This window comes from Dysidea avara, chromosome 9 (assembly GCF_963678975.1).
Source record: "Dysidea avara chromosome 9, odDysAvar1.4, whole genome shotgun sequence".
NCBI classification, from domain to species: domain Eukaryota; kingdom Metazoa; phylum Porifera; class Demospongiae; order Dictyoceratida; family Dysideidae; genus Dysidea; species Dysidea avara.
In genome coordinates, this window is record NC_089280.1 from 387501 (window position 1) to 404705 (window position 17205).

Below are 17205 nucleotides of genomic sequence, written 5' to 3' on the forward strand. Positions count from 1 at the left end.
AGAGCTACCATACCAACAACGTATTTGTAAGAATACAGGACCTGGTCCCAGATTGATTTACTCTAATACAACAGTCACACATACATTCTAATATAGAAGTCAAGTAAAATACTAGTATATATACTCTACTGTTATAGAACAGTATGATAATTTCAAGATAGTTTCAAGAACTAGAAGTGAGGTTGCTAGTTGTGGCCAAAATACGTACTGACTTTGGGCATAGGAAATAATATGTGACTGGATTTTGGAAAAACGATCCAAATCGCACATTAGAAGTTTCCAGATAAACGGATTTAAAGAATTCAAGCCAGCATAACTCTCCAAGGATAGCAAGCACACATATGAAATTTACACAAAAGATGCATCAATCTATTACCTTTCAGACCACTTCCAGTACTTGTAGCTGCTTGTAGAGTTTCCTGCCAAATAAGATAGAAAATCTGAGCAGTTGGATGAGTGAAGTAGTATCGCGAGTACTCACAATGGGGTGGAGGGTGGCGGGGTGGGCAAGGGTTAGACCTCAAAATGGAGGCAGACTATGATTGGAGTCCAGAGACAAGATTACAGGGCTGTGCTGGCTCCTTAGTGGCTGATATGTAGCAAACTCCACAGAAAAAAACCTGGCCAACATTATCAGGCTGTCCACCAGTAAACCACTGGTTCTTGCCAGGCCAGGCCCTTCACAAGGCCTAAAACCGCCACTCGAGCTCTACACACCACCCAGAAAACACGTCTGTTGAAACCAGCCTCGAGTAGTTTGAGTGGTACTGAGTGTCAAAACTACTAGTACAATAGTGTAGCTATCCACTGGAGGTGTAAGTTTGATTTTGCCTGATGTGCGATTTGGATCGGTTTTGTAAAATCTGGTCATATATATAAACTTTGCTTTGCAATGACAGTCATAACAATACAATTATGGAGAGAACATTTTCTTCTGACAACTACAGTCACTATCCAAGTCATGATTGAACATCTTAGTCCATCTCCATTAAGTGCACACCACAGATACACCTCAATCAACATGATGATGACTTAATGCTACATCATCTCCTTACTGACACTCCTCTACTTGTTGACACAACCACAACCTATACAACATCAAATATAATACACAATAATTATCCACTGATGCATTCATTAATAATTACACACAAAACACAACACTACTTTGTGTGGTATCTGTATAGTACCAGTTTATTGTATACTACACCAACACATACACTTGTAATATAATTAAAAGCCACGATAACAGCTGTTTGGTGTACAACTGGTGGAGCTTAACTGTAACCGGATTTATCTGGCACGATGGTATAAAACACGCACTGAGTGCAATTCCAACATGCTAGCACTTCTGTTGTGCATTTCATAATACGATGCGCTAACCTTGAAGCGGGTACACCCACAGAGGTCCTGTTTCTGGGATAACCGGATAGTTCGCGCACTATTGCGGGTTTATTACATAACCCGGTAAAACTTTTCTCTCAAAAATAGTGCTATTTTGTTTATATTTGAGTTGATAGTAATGTTCTGAACAAAGATACATCATTGTAGATAGGCTAAGACAACCGGCAAGTAGCTGTGGATGGTTTTCAGACATGTGACATGATTCAATCGTGTGCATATACGCATGCATGACACTGGATTTGTGATAAAACTCAAAGAAACCAGCCATGAAGATGATGATTCAGTAAGGAAACAATATAAAATAGTTTCTTGCACTGTAACACTTATTTGTAGATAGTTTATTAGTGGCCGCCTGTTTCTCAAGGCTGCTTTTAGCGTATTTTGTAGTTTTATTGTCTTATAATTACTTTGTGGTTTTATTTACGTAAATAAAAACAACCCAGTCGAGATTGTTAGTCCACAGTGTTTACGTAGAAGTATAGTAACCAAGTGGTTTAGTGTACAGTGAGGCTTATACAGCATGATTTGGTGTGCTTTGTAAAGTGTGCCGGGAAATTCAGCCATGAAAGGGTTTTAAAGCTGTAGGACCAGGTGTCCTACAGACCTTCAGCACTTGTGCTGTAAAGCATTAATAATAAATAAATAAAGCACCCAGACTGGGTTTACAATTGTTGAAGTGCTGATCTTCAGTTCATTGGTCTGACTGTACTTCCAAACTTTTGCTGCACTATCACGTCCATAATAATTTTATTGTACTAAACTGTTCACTGGCTTTATATTATTATGTGTAATATGGGCATGAGAGCTTTGCCTGATATGTATGTCCTCCACACATGTCAAACATATCAGGCAAAACCCCAATACCCTGTGTTACAACTAATAGGTAACACTTCCCAGGATGATAGCCTCCACAGGGTGATCATAGCTGAACTCTCTACTAGAGCTGAAATGGATAGTAATTTTAGATATTCGGATATCCTGAACAGATTTTATCTGGATATCTTACAGACAATTGATTGCATAATCAAAAATCTTTATTAAAAGAAACTTGTCTTTTATTTCAAAACAAACTTGTCAATCAACTTATACCACACACTTGTTACAGTTTATAATGAACATCACTTTAAGTTTTGTTTTTAAAAAGTTAACATGTCAGTGTTTTGTGGTTTCAGGCTGCTCCTAAGGCTACTAACAGCTCCTAAGGTTACTAACAATCAAACCTGCCCAGCAGTGGAAAAGATTCTTTCTGATGGAACCGAAGTTGCAGGTACACACAACAGTTTACGGGCTACTTCTGCTATTACAGGAAACTGCTCTTGGTTCGATTTCCACCATAATAATGCACATTCATCATGGTGTAGCTGTGGTTGTCTTTTAAATTGTTCAAGTTCAGCCTTTCCTAACTTGTCTTCATCTGTAGAGCGTGTAGAGTTAGTAGTAGTTCTCAATAAAAATTACATAGCTGTTTCCTTCTCATCTTTCTTCTTTTTGTATTTGGCTCTTCTGTTCCTTCTCTAATAGACCTTGTAGTCATCTCAGCTTCACAACTCTCTTCAATCATTGCTATCTTTTCCAACAAAACTTTCTTATCTTCTACCCTCTCTTCACTCTTCATAAAGTCCAAATCTTTGTATACGACTGCTGCTGCAAGAATTGCTATGTTTTCAGGATCAAAAGAAAAGCAATTTTCTAGTTGTGATATCACAGTTTCTTTAAACCTTTTAATGGTTGGCAGATCAGTGGTATCAGCCTTCAGGTGACAGTTTATCAGACATGAATAAATGGATAGATCAACGAGGATGATACATTTCGCTCTAAAGACAAAGCTTTTGTAGCTACCTGTAGAGCCTTAAGAACTACCAGTAATTGTGAAGGCATACAGGTCCCATTGGTCAGATGTTAGATCCAAGTATCTTTTATCAGGTGGTGTTACCTTATCATCATGAATTACTCCATACACAGCCCATCATTGTTCAGCTAGTCACTCATACATAAAGTAGGTAGAGACTTCTTGTAGGAGACTGTGCTGAGGAAGGTTCAGTGCTCCCTGTTGTTCATGTAGTGGTGTCATTGCCATAACACTGTGCTTGAAGTGTGCAACAATTTTTTTTACAAACTCCAGTTAACCTACTAATGCTGTGTATCTCTAACCCAGCATTGACTGCAAGCTGAAGTGTGTGTCCAAAACAAGGTAAACCACCCCAATCTTCAACCAAATCGAGCACCATGCTGGATGCATTGTCATGCACCACAGCAACCACCTTATTGTTGATATTCCAATCCTTTGCTATTTCTCTCAAACTTTAAGCAATGTGAACACCAGTGTGTAGTTCTGTCATTTCACAAGTTACCAACACTTTACTGTCTAGCATCCAGTTTTCAGTAAGAAAGTGGACAGTAACTGTGTTGTAAACTTGAACTGTTCTACTTGTCCAGATATCAGTTGTCAATGTTACGCTAGGAGTACTTTCAAGACTGCTGGATAGCTCTTCCTTAATGGCATGAAACATCTTACAACAAATAGATGTAATATGTGTGTGTGATGGCACTACATATACAGGCTCAATATAGTTCATTAGTTACTTGAACTCAGCACCTTCGACCACTCTTAAAGGCCGTAAATCAAGTGCAACAAAAGTGGCAACTCTCTCAGTTATAGCAGCTGCCCACTGCATACTACAAATTCGTAAAGTGCCATGATCCAGAACACTTTGTTTTGGTTGTTGTTTCTTCTTATCACCCTCACTGTTCACTAATCACTCGTATTCTAGTGGATGCTTTGCCTGTAGATGACTCTTTAAATTACTCGTGCCTCCTCCGTCAGAAAGTTGTATATCACGTAACTTGTAGGGTATCTTTTTCTTCGAAGCACTTTCGTCACTGTCTCCCTCCTCACAGTCTACAGGCTCGTCAAAGTATTCCCAAACACCACTTCTTCACTTGCGAGTATTGGCCATTGTACGTTTCTGTGACAATTCTGTGACAATTTATTGCGCATTATGTAATATCTATTTTATTTTTTCAGTCTATCCGGATGCCAAATACTATCCATATATCTGGATAGCTAGGATATCCGTTCTCTACAGGGTAACTTTTAACGTAGCTGAACTCTCTACAGGATGACTTGTAATGTAGCTGAACTCTCTACAGGGTAACTTTTAATGTAGCTGAACTCTCTATAGGGTGACTTGTAACGAAGGGTGACTTGTAATGAAGGATGACTTGTTACACAGCTAAACTCTTGAGCTGAAGTCTCTACTAAATGACTTGTAATACAGATAAACTTTCTACAGGGTGACTTGATGTAGCTACACCTCCTACTGAGTGACTAGTAATGTAGATGAAATCCCCATACAGGGCAACTTGTATCAGCTGAATTCTGTACAGGGAGACTTGTCACATAGATGCACTCACCACTGGATGATTAATCTACTTACATTACAATTTTCAGCTTAGCGGTGTCTGATAGGAGTAACAACAATAGTATTGATTTATTTATGAAACTAGATTGTATCTGTTACTACTGGTTGACTTTTACATAACCTCATGACCATTCTTCCTAAATACAAAAGTTATGTACTACATCGGTTACTTCATGTACAGGCTGATTTTCAAGTAATTTCATCAAGCTGTTTATCCTGAAGGCACAACATATCACTTTTGGGTTTTTAAAAATACTAGTAAGATTGTAAATGTGTTTTTACTACCTCCAAACTAAAGTACAGCAACAAAATTAGAAATAACATCACCCAGAAAATAGCCTCAATTTTCCCTGACGACGACGAGGCAGTATTGGTTAGGTAAAACTAAGCCCAAACAAGCTTTCAGATCAACCCAAAATGCTTTCAACAAGTTGCTACGGAATTTTAAGAATTTTTTATTCAACAGAATTTTCTACTGATTGCCTGACTGACTGACTGCCTGATGCCTTTAGACAAGCGTAACTTGATAATGGCTAAGGCTACGGGCTTGATTTTTTCACTGTTCGACATCGCTTCAGCCCGAGAGGTGCTTTTTGGCATACTGCAGTACATACAATGGATTCTTCATGGACTTACCAGTGTCCTCCTTTGTGTCCCATTCATCTTTGCTGACAGGTCGATTTGCTAGTAGCACGTGATTGCTGGCTTCCCTTCGTTGCAAAAATCATCTGTATTTTTCATAGTGGTTACTTCGATTGCAGAGGTGTTTTTAAAACAGTTTTTGATTCGTACTGCTGTGTAATGGGTTGAACACAGCCAACAACAAAGCGTAATGGATACTTCACTTTTCAGACAATAATTTATATAACTAGGCACACGGCACCAACCCTTTCGGTATGCATGGGTTGCAGAGATACTTTTCAAGCAGTTCTTGATTTGTACTGCTGTGTAACGGGTTGAACATAGCTGACAACGAAGTGTAATGGATCCTTCACTTTTCAGACGATATAGCTGGGGCACACGGTGCCATTTCAAATGCAGTATGCGTCACCAATCTTAGTAATACTATTTACAAAAAAAGTTAACAAACAAGTATTTCAAAAAAATTGGAATTTATAATTAGAGTAGGGACCATAACACAATGATAAAAAGTGCTGAAACAAGTTGGAGTAGTGCACAATATTAAATCACAGTAAAACAATAAGAATTATTATATCCCTACTGTGCATTTCCATTATGGTATCTTGAGCACAATAGGGATATAACACTTCTTATTGTTTTACTGTAATGTAATATCGTGCACTACTCCAACTTGTTTCAGTACTTTTTATCGATGTGCTATGGTGCCCACTCTAGTTGAAAATTCAATTTTTTTTTTTAAATACTTGTTGTATTAAGCACAACTATGAAATTTTAAGACATTACATCTTATCTGATGTGTACTATCAATAGGAGAATCATTTGTATATTGTTACTGTACAGGTGACTTCACTGACCACCCAACTGGAGGAGATGACAATAAATAATGAGGAGCTGAGGGGAGAGAATGGTGTTCTCGAGACTGAAAATGATGGCCTCAAGGTGGAGAATAATGGCCTCAAGGTAGAGGTTGATGGCCTCAAGGTAGAGGTTGATGGCCTCAAGGTAGAGGTTGATGGCCTCAAGGTAGAGGTTGATGGCCTCAAGGTGGAGAATAATGGCCTCAAGGTAGAGGTTGATGGCCTCAAGGTGGAGAATAATGGCTACAAAGAGGAGAATGCACAACTGAAGGCAGAGAATCAACATTTGAAGGTCAGTAGACACAGGTTAATGATATAAGAAATGTTGTTGTTTTTTAAACACAGTATAAACCATTACATGAAGCTACTGCTATACCATTGTTCTTATAACAATAACACTAGAACTGGTACCTGGCCCCACCTGGCCCCCTTTACTACATGTACTGTAATACACAAATCATAAAATACATCATAGTATATGACATGTATTTCCAGTCTACTACTATAACAGGGTTGAAGCTGGGTCAGTATTTTGATGAGCTGGATGACCCACTGACCAAGACAGTTATCCAAGTCAGATCCAGTGATGTAGTAACCTGTTTTAGTAAAAACAGAGACGTGTGCCAAGAGCTACATTTTAAGTATTCCACTAGTTTATCAAATAAACAGTAGACTTTGGCGGTATTAAGAAATTAGTAGTCGGTATCGATACTACAAAAATATCACGGTGTACCGGTATATCGTTCTTATCAAAGAGGTAAGTAAGTTCAGGTTACAAGTCAACTACAATACTTGAAATAAAGATAAAAATCATACAAGTTTCAAAAAGCTTGCATTTCTTGCAAGTCAGCTATAATAACAATGTTATAGCATGGTAAGTTGTAAAAGTTCTACTTAAGGTTTCTAGCTAAAAACACCAACATGTTTACTTTGTCAGGTTTCAGCAACGTGTGCTTCTTCGAAACTATGTTTCCTGAGCAGCTGAAAATCCTCTCCGATGTAGAACTACTTGCACAAAAACAAAGGTATTTTTGTGCAAGCTTTGACAGTGTAGGGAGGACTACTTGGTGAACCTTCCATCACTCAAGTGGATCTAGCTCTGAATCCAGTAATGGCAATCTTTCGTACTCTTCTAATTCTTTCTTGGCTTTCTGTTCTGCTGTCAAAGGTTCACCAGGTGGTACTTGAGTTTTAGCTGCTTCCTTCAACCAAGAAGACAGTTTACGTTTCTTTGTGAGGTTGGAGGAGTTAGATGTTGACGATGTGTACTCAGAAACTTCTGTGGCTATTGGTGGTGTACTACCAGTACCACTGGCTGGTTGACTTGTCTGCTCTTCTATGATTTCAATACCTTCTCGGGCCAAGCGATCGATTACCAAAGTAACACTCACACCATCTTCAATATACATTGATTTAAATCTAGGGTCAAGGTAAGTGCGCACATTTAACAGCTCATTAACATCCACATCATCATATTTGTTCTGCAGGTGATCCCAAATTTTACCTTTAATGCTTTTGGTTGGATTAGTATCACCATCACATAACTTTAAAGCTTTTGTTTTTAAAATATGTAGAACTGGTTTGATTGCAGACACAGTGACCTTCATTTCACCCGAAAGCATATCGGTAAAATCCTTAAGTGGCCCAAGAGCTGCTTGCATTGATTCAAGGACATCCAAGTCTTGCCATGTTGGTATGAGGTGGGTATTTTTACGATCAGTAGCTAACACTTGCCTTATACAGGCTTCCTGCTCGAGAATTCTCCCAGTCATGCTGAGTTGAGATCCCCATCAAGTTACACAATCTGTAACTAAAGAGTGTTGAGGTAAGCCAAGATCTGATTGTGCCTTATTCAAATCACGTTTTTTCTTCCAGCTATGTGAGAACGTGGACACAAGTTTCCTACACAACCCGACAGTACGCTGGACTCTTGAATCATCCTTAGTTGAATTAACCACTGCAAGGTGTAAGCAGTGACCAAAACAAGGCAAGCGCATCCATATAAGTCTACTTGTAGCAGCACATGTGATGTTACTGCCATTATCTGTTGTTATGCAGACCTGGCGATCCATCTCAAGCTTCCATTGGGTCAGTGTCTCAGTCATTACCTCACAAAGATTGTCGGCAGTGTGATCTTTTCGCACAAATAATGTTTGTAGACATTTTGTCTGTAGAATCCAATTATCATCAATGAAATGAATTGAGTAACTTAAGTAAGGTTCCATAGTTGAGCTTGACCACATATCTGTGGTTGCTGCAAAATACCTGGCTTTATTAATATCGCTGGCAACCTGCTCCCTGGTTTTCTCATACAGAGCAGGGATTGCTGTGCCAGACATGTACTTTGCAGAAGGTATATCATACCTGGGATCAAGAGTTGCTATGAAACGCTGAAATCCATCCTTTTCTGTTGTGCAGACAGGAAATGTTTCTTTCGAAATACAATATGTCAGGGAGTCCGTAATTTCACACCATCGTCGTGAGGTCCTCTCATATTTCTGAGCTTTATTTAAAAATTCTGGGATAGATGACTGGGCTTGGGCAGACAAACATGCACGTGTACTCTTGTCATTTTCCTTTGCTTTTGCCTTTTGTAACTGGAGTACTTGCGTGTACTGTGCGGGGTGATGAACCCTTAAATGCGAGAGTAGATAGAAGTATTTCCACCACTAGCCCGCACATTACTGTGGCATCGACGGCAAACAGCTACATCACTATCTATCACCCTCCCTTCACCATCGACACGTTGTCCAAAGTGGTCCCACACTGGAGAAATGGCTTTCTTCTTCGGCACTAAAGTACTGACAGACTCGGTAGAATCGGCCATTTTTGCCACGAAAAATGTGCTGACACGATGACACGTGATCTGGAGCATGCGTGGTATGTCGGCATTGCAATTAGTAATACCAGTGGGCTTCAGGTATCGAAAATCACTAAATATACCGGTATACCGCCAAACTCTAATAAACAAGTAGCTATCATACAGTGTGATAGTACTGTATATTAGGGATCATGAAGCTTTGGGTACTTCTTGCCAAAAATATCACCAGCCTCACAATACCTTCATGGCACCTTAGCAGTATTGGTTAGGTATAACTAAGCCCAACATACCTTATTTTAATGTGACCCAAAATGCTTTCAAAAATGTTACTACAAAATTTTTATTTTGTGAAATTTTCTGCTTACCTACTGACTGACTTTCCTGACTGACTGACCGATGCCTTCAGACAAGTGTAACTTGATGATGGTGAAGGCCACAGACTGGCCTGCTACAATGTCAATACAACTACAATCAGTTAGAGGGTGAAGTTCCCATCTAGCCAGACTGTCAAAATGAGCAGAGGTGTTGGTAAGCACACCTCAACATTATATAACGCACTTCAAATATGTCGCCCTTGATAGAGTTGTTATCCAATGTTACAGTACACCGGAGTGTGTTTTCACTATGAAATAATATTTTCAAGAGTTGTATAGGTACACAATTAGGGTGTATTATTTTACAAACCTTTAGTATGTTAGACTACAATACAGGTCAGGGACATATTTCTGGCATTCCACAAACCCCTCTAAAAATTTTAGTAACTTGTGAGCAACACCAGAGAGAAGATTTGGCAGAAGTATTTCACTCTGTGTTCATCTGATGAATTCATCCAACAGTGGAAGAGGTTTTATTTCAGGCTGAATTACCTACTACCCTGTTTTATTTCAACATTTAACTGACTTATTATTCTGGTTACTGGTTGAAGAAAGTTACCAAGTTAATAAGAGCCACAATTCAGATGAAGATGTTTCTATGACGAATGATGAGAAAAACGTCTTATGATATGTAGCAGGTTACGTATGTCGTCACCTACGCAAGAAGATTGAGAGGTCTAGGCACCCTCTTAAAGAAGAATTAGTCCTTTGCCTAATGGATTTGGTGAAAGATGATAGTGATGCTGATGAAGATGTAGGTACTGCAGAAGAATGGACCAACATAATTGATAGAGGAGGGCCATGGCATGTTAAGTCAACAACTTACTCATTGCTGTAGAAGAGGAGAGATAAGGTGTCACCTCCCATCACTGCAATCATTGGACAGTCACAAAGACCACCTCTCCAAAAGTATCACATCGTCTGAAAATGTTCTGTTTTATTGGCTAATTACAACAGTCGACTTTGAAATAGAGGATAGCGATGTACATGAAGAGCTACTTACAAAAATTATGTCACACTCAGATGCTATGCTTTTGCCACTGTCTCAATGGAGAAGTTTAAACAAAACCACAAGAAGCCAATGCAGCATTCAAAATCTTTACATACAGTTGTACAAGGAGAAAGTACCTAAACATAATTAGTAAACATTATTACAGTGATTACTTTTCCACCATTCAGTGTAGACAATTATTGAAATAATTTTATGTTCAATTGATTAAAATATTAAAATTAATGTTTGCGACGTCATTTTGACAGTGGCTTGTTTTCCTCCTCAATGTTGAGTGGAAGTTTGTGTCTTCAGCAATTACTGTGAGAGATGTCAGCACAGGCGGAATTGATTACACGTAGTGCCTGGCTATTCTTGCAAAAAGAGTGGGCATTAGGGTTAGTTGTAGTGCCACCTTGCTGCCGTAAGGCAGCCAAAAAACTTTTCCAATGGGCCTTGGGATAGATGCTCACTCAGGAAACTCTTCACACCAGGAATAGATAGTATCAGTGGTAAAAGCTAATGAAAGATGACACTAAAAAAAACAATTAGTATATTAAAAATTATAAATTTAAAAATAAAGTAGGAATCCAAATGATAAAAAGTAGTGAAACAAGAGATGAACAATGATAGCTATTACAGCATAGCTTAGTGGGAAATCCCTACTTTGGCATGGCATAACAATTATTTTGTGTTCAATGCCAAAGTAGGATTTCCCACTGAGCTATTTCCCGTAATAACTACCATCGTTCATCACTACTTTTATAGCTTAAAACCCTACTTCATTTTTAAATTTATAATTTTTAATATACTAGTTTGTTTAGTTTTTTTGATAAAGCATACAGCTAGCTATAAACATGTGACTGTTTTATTAGGGTGACTGCTGTATTAGAGTATCTCTAGTTGGCCTGCAAAGATGTGTGCTTGCCCAAAAAAGAGGTGTGGTGATCGTGGTTTCGATTTCATATAGTATTAAATAAGAGAATCTCGAATCCGAGCTCAAATCAACCTACCAACTTGAAGGTGTGTGGCCACAAATACAGCTAACATAAATGGGGCGTGGTCATGATCCATAGATCGATAATACGTAGAATAAAGAATGGGTGTGATGTTGTAACCTATCGTGGAGTACCGGTACCTCCATACAGTAGCGTAGTCTAAGTGCCTTAAATAATTTAGTGTGGTGTCTATTATGCTGCTTAAAGAAAGTGTTGATGTGGAAAATTAACACCTCGATATGGTTTCGTTGGATGAAGAAGACAAGCAACCTTACTGAAGATAAAAGAAAAGACAAGGTGCACAGCCTTGTCAGAACCCCAAAAGGCACATCCCACCGGTGAGTGTGTTGTTGTGGCGTAAAATGGTAACTGTACGTTGCTTCGTTTGGGCTCTAGGCTTGCGACTGTGGTCAGTGAGTGAGTGAGTGAGTGAGTGAGCGAGACGAAATTTCGAATTTCGACAATTTTTTAAAAGTTCTATATCTGGCTGCCAGGGTGAGTGCTTCTACTATTTTACAAGTATAAGGAAAATTACAATTTACAAGCTAGTAAGCTAGGGTTATTACATAGCGTGGTACAGTGCTGGACATCATCACTTTCCAAAAACGCAAAATGCTACATTAGAAAAAACTTAATAGGCCGTTGCGCATGATTGTAAGCAAAGTGCTGTAGTTTTCAAAGTTTTATCCTACGGCTATACAATCAACATCACTTTACTCCTGATGTAATAAGGATTAATACCTAAGCATTTACCCTACAACAAAAACATGAGGACCAAAACACACTGAGAAATAAGGACATTATCATTCAACAATGACAAAACACTCTAATAGAACAGTCAGTACACTAAACTATATTATCCATACACACTGACCACACATAATAACAAAACAACTACTACACATATCCTGTCAGTAAGGACATTATCATTCAACAATGACAAAACACTCTAATAGAACAGTCAGTACACTAAACTATATTATCCATACACACTGACCACACATAATAACAAAACAACTACTACACACATCCTGTCAGTAAGGACATTATCATTCAACAATGACAAAACACTCTAATAGAACAGTCAGTACACTAAACTATATTATCCATACACACTGACCACACATAATAACAAAACAACTACTACACATATCCTGTCAGTAAGGACATTATCATTTAACAATGACAAAACACTCTAATAGAACAGTCAGTACACTAAACTATATTATCCATACACACTGACCACACATAACAACAAAACAACTACTACACATATCCTGTCAGTAAGGACGTTAACATTTAACAATGACAAAACACTCTAATAGAACAGTCAGTACACTAAACTATATTATCCATACACACTGACCACACATAATAACAAAACAACTACTACACATATCCTGTCAGTAAGGACATTATCATTCAACAATGGCAAAACACTCTAATAGAACAGTCAGTACACTAAACTATATTATCCATACACACTGACCACACATAATAACAAAACAACTACTACACATATCCTGTCAGTAAGGACATTATCATTCAACAATGACAAAACACTCTAATAGAACAGTCAGTACATTAACTTGTACAACAAGCAATGAGGGTGTTCATATAACATAGTTGTGTGGACAAACTTTGCCTCAACTTAAAACATCTAGTACCCTCTGACTGGTGCCTTTAACCTGTTACAAAATTCTGTTCTCTACAAGTTTAAGGAAAAATTAGGAATTTTAAGGGATCACAGAAATAAAAAGGGAAGTCACTATGAGAAGGACCTCTACAATTAATCCAGTTACAACGGAACACTCTGATGATTCTTGTTACAAACATTACAGAGGGAAGCCATAGTATAACACTACCATTAATCTACACCTTGGTACTATCAGCAAAGATAAATAATAATTGTAAGATGTGTACTAGTGGTCTACCCTCGGGCCCTGTGTAGACATATCAGACAGACCACTCATGAACATGTTACAACTATTGAATGAAATTTTATCCCCAAAACATTATACATTATCAGCTCTCTGTTAGATAGACACTTCTTTTGGTATCAAAGTAGTTGGAAATTATCACTAACAAGTTATCATGGAGTATTGTATACTATAAACCTCATGATATGTTAGGTGGTTTAGTGACATCATTACAAGTGAACTATCATATAGTCTTATACCACAAAACAGTATACTCAACTTACTATTGTTGTTTTCATTCCTTATCTGCTCCTTAGCCATTTTGAGCTAATCCAACAAACTCCTAGACAACAGTAACAAAATAAACTGATCATTTCCTACACATGTACAATGTGTACATATACAATACATTAGCTATAAACAGTGTCTTGATGGTGGGGTGAAGATGAGTGATGGAATACCCTACCATGTCCCTTATGTCTACAGGGTATATGACTACATGAACTGTTTATGGTAACATACACACAATATTATAATAACACTATTAGTAATAGTTCTTGTTATTAGTGTATGTATATAACATGTGTGAATCCCTAAATGTGTTTGGTGATCACCAGTTACTATAGTAACCATTCATCTAATGTGTTTGTTGTGTAAACAACATGTTAACATTGTTATTACTAATTTATTGTTGTTGTTTAGGAACAACTGGTCCAGTCCCCCACACCAGACCTGTTCAGTGGACCAGTGAACATCAAGTGGCAACATGGAGCCCCTAGACCAGTGAAGGGTGTGGACCACACTGGTGTGTTATGTGATGGGAAGGTCTACATTGGAGGAGGAAGGGATAATACTTCATACCCATCATACAGGATAGTCACATCACTCAGGATAGGTGTGTACAATCCAGTTAACAACTCATGGAGCCCTTCTCCTATCAACACTACTTATCACTTCTTTGCCATGACCACCCTCAACAACCAGTTGATCACTGCTGGAGGGAGTGATGGAAGTTATAAGGTGACCAACAAGATATTCTCACTAGATGGTGATCACCTAAAGGAGTACACCAGGATGATTACACCAAGATGTAGTGCCACAGCTGCTGGTTATCAGGGAACACTTATAATAACTGGAGGTAGTGGTGACCAGTGGAGGACATTAGCCACTACTGAACTGCTTGACAGTACCACTGGACAGTGGTACACTACCAGTGATCTACCAGTACCACACTATCAGCTACGCCCAATAATAATTGACAACACCCTCTACCTGTTAGGAGGACACGATCAAGGTGGCATGTCCCCAGTAGTATTTACTGCTCCACTGGACACTCTGTCCAGTCACCAGTTGAAGTGGAGTTCACAACAAGATACTCCATGGTGCTGTTCAGCTCCTGTCAGCATACAAGGTAGACACCTACTAACAGTAGGTGGACTGAAGAAGACAGGAAGAGGTAATGTGCGTACTAGTGACATTAACATGTTCAACAAGGTCAGTCACAGCTGGGAAGCCATAGGACGTATTCCATCAGCAAGAAGTGGACCAGCTGTAGTTAGTGTAGCTGATAACAAAATAGTTGTAGTAGGAGGGTTGGATGATAACGTACAATATACTAATACTGTATGGATTGGCTCATGTGAGCCACAGTAACTGTATACATTGTACATGTTATTATTGTACCATCTTATTAATAACAAGTTGTTAGTAAACTAGTAATTGTACTAACTGGTAATGTGTATTTGTAATTTCTAATGAATAATTACAATTTAACACAATTTAACATTACAATTGCTATAACACAAATCTCATGTACTGGGTCACTATTACAATTGATACACACAACAGGATTGTTACCATGTCGGCATGTAAGGTTGGGAAATATTTCAATAAATCACCAATATTTCAATAATCACCAATATCATCTAATCAAGTACTTGCAATATAATTAATGTATGTAATTAACTCTCAATATTACAGTGGAACCTGTCTAAAGCGGTCATCTTCTGGTCAGAAATATTTGGCCTTTATAGAGAGGTGGATGCCTAACTCAATATCCTCCATAAAGCAGCCATAGGCCATAAACTGAGGTTTGGCCTTTATACAAAAGGTTCCAGGGACTTATATACTCAGGTTTAGCTATAAAAATGCATTTAGCTACACTCCAGGACATCGCTTACTTACATAACAGACAAATTCAGGGGCGGAAGATGGGTAGGCAACTATAAGATCATACTTCTATGACCATCACCAGCATCACAGTTGTGCAAGCACAACCAGCATTTGCAGCATGCCTAGGCTAGCTCCAGAAATTTTTTGAAAAGTTGCTTTCTGCGATTGAATCTGGAGACAATTTCACATATATAAAATAATATATAGCTAATATAGTCTAATGGAATGAATAGTCACTGACTGCTCTATTAGGGTATCGATGACTATTCTATTAGAGTATCTCGAGTGATAATAACCAAAAGCGATCCCGAAACATCAGAGCAACCAGACTGCTTTCTATGAACTTGGAACATGGCTCAATAGCTACCACTAAAAGTTGGGTAGGCATTTACCTACCCAGCCTACCCGGTTCCGCCACCCCTGAAATTAGCAGAAAATAGCCTGAAGCTACTCTGAGTTTGGAGACAGCAATGGAGCTGATTATGATCCCTGGCTACAAAGTCTGTGAGTAAAAAAACAGGGACTTCCTTAAAGACGGTGAACTGTTAACTACACAATTGCAAATCCAGAAATTAAGATAGTAAGGTGAGCTTTAATTAGAATCACACGAAGAGGCATAGCCATGGAGTGGCCACAAGATTTTTTATACTGTGAGTTTATAACTTGTCCGTATTACAGAAGTATGAAGTAGTGCAGCTAGTATACTCACCATAATGGCTGTAGCTGGCGGGGGTTATGAAAACCCGGACCAGACCGGACCAAAAGTCAATTCTCCAGGTAAGCAAGATTAGCCATGTTATAAATATTTACTGCTATTTTCATCCTCTATATCGCTTATACAACACTCACCTTGCAGCAACTCTGCCAAGCACACGATCGTGATGGTTGAGCAACACGAAGTATCCACTGTAGAACAACTAACTAAACTAAAACACTTTCTAATGTGCTTTACTACATGATCACTACAAAGCTACATGTTCTCCTGCTGTATGTATTTACATAGAACTGGAACACACGAGTTGCTGCCCGAATTTGTTAGAGTCATGTTGTGCAAAGTGATTGAAACTAAATTAGCAGTTAAAATGTCAAACTTGTCTCGAAATCCATTTGGTGATAGATAACACATGGAGTTAAGCAAGGTCGGCAGTACTTAAATTATTTCAGGATAGATTTCTAGAGTGAAACTCATGACTCTAACAAATTTGTGCAGCCACTCGTGTGTTCCAGTTCTATGCAAATACATACAACAGGAGAACATGTAGCTTTGTAGTGATCATGTAGTAAAGCACATTAGAAAGTGTTTTAGTTTAGTTAGTTGTTCTACAATGGATACTTTGTGTTGCTCAACCATCGCGATCGTGTGCTTGGCAGAGTTGCTGCAAGGCGAGTGGTGTATAAGCGACATAGAGGATGTAAATAGCAGTAAATGTTTATAACATGGCTAATCCTGCTTACCTGGAGAATTGACTTTTGGTCCGGTCTGGTCCAGGTTTTCATAACCCCCGTAGCTGGCCGCTTTGTGAGAGGACTTTTGTGTAGCAAAGTGCTGTTTGGGACTGCTAAAGCTGGCTGTTATACGTGTTATAGAGGTGACCGCTTAATGCAAAC

At 38.5% G+C, this 17205-nt stretch overlaps 1 protein-coding gene across 1 annotated transcript in view; it reads left to right on the forward strand.

Moving 5' to 3' along the window:
- Positions 1-15078, forward strand: part of LOC136266503 (uncharacterized) — a 20388-nt gene extending 5310 nt beyond the window's left edge. The window contains exons 3-4 of the mRNA XM_066061520.1: positions 6309-6617; positions 14128-15078. Of these exons, the coding sequence (XP_065917592.1) occupies positions 6309-6617; positions 14128-15078 (1260 nt within the window). The remainder of the gene's footprint in view (positions 1-6308; positions 6618-14127) is intronic.
- Positions 15079-17205: the final 2127 nt, after the last annotated feature.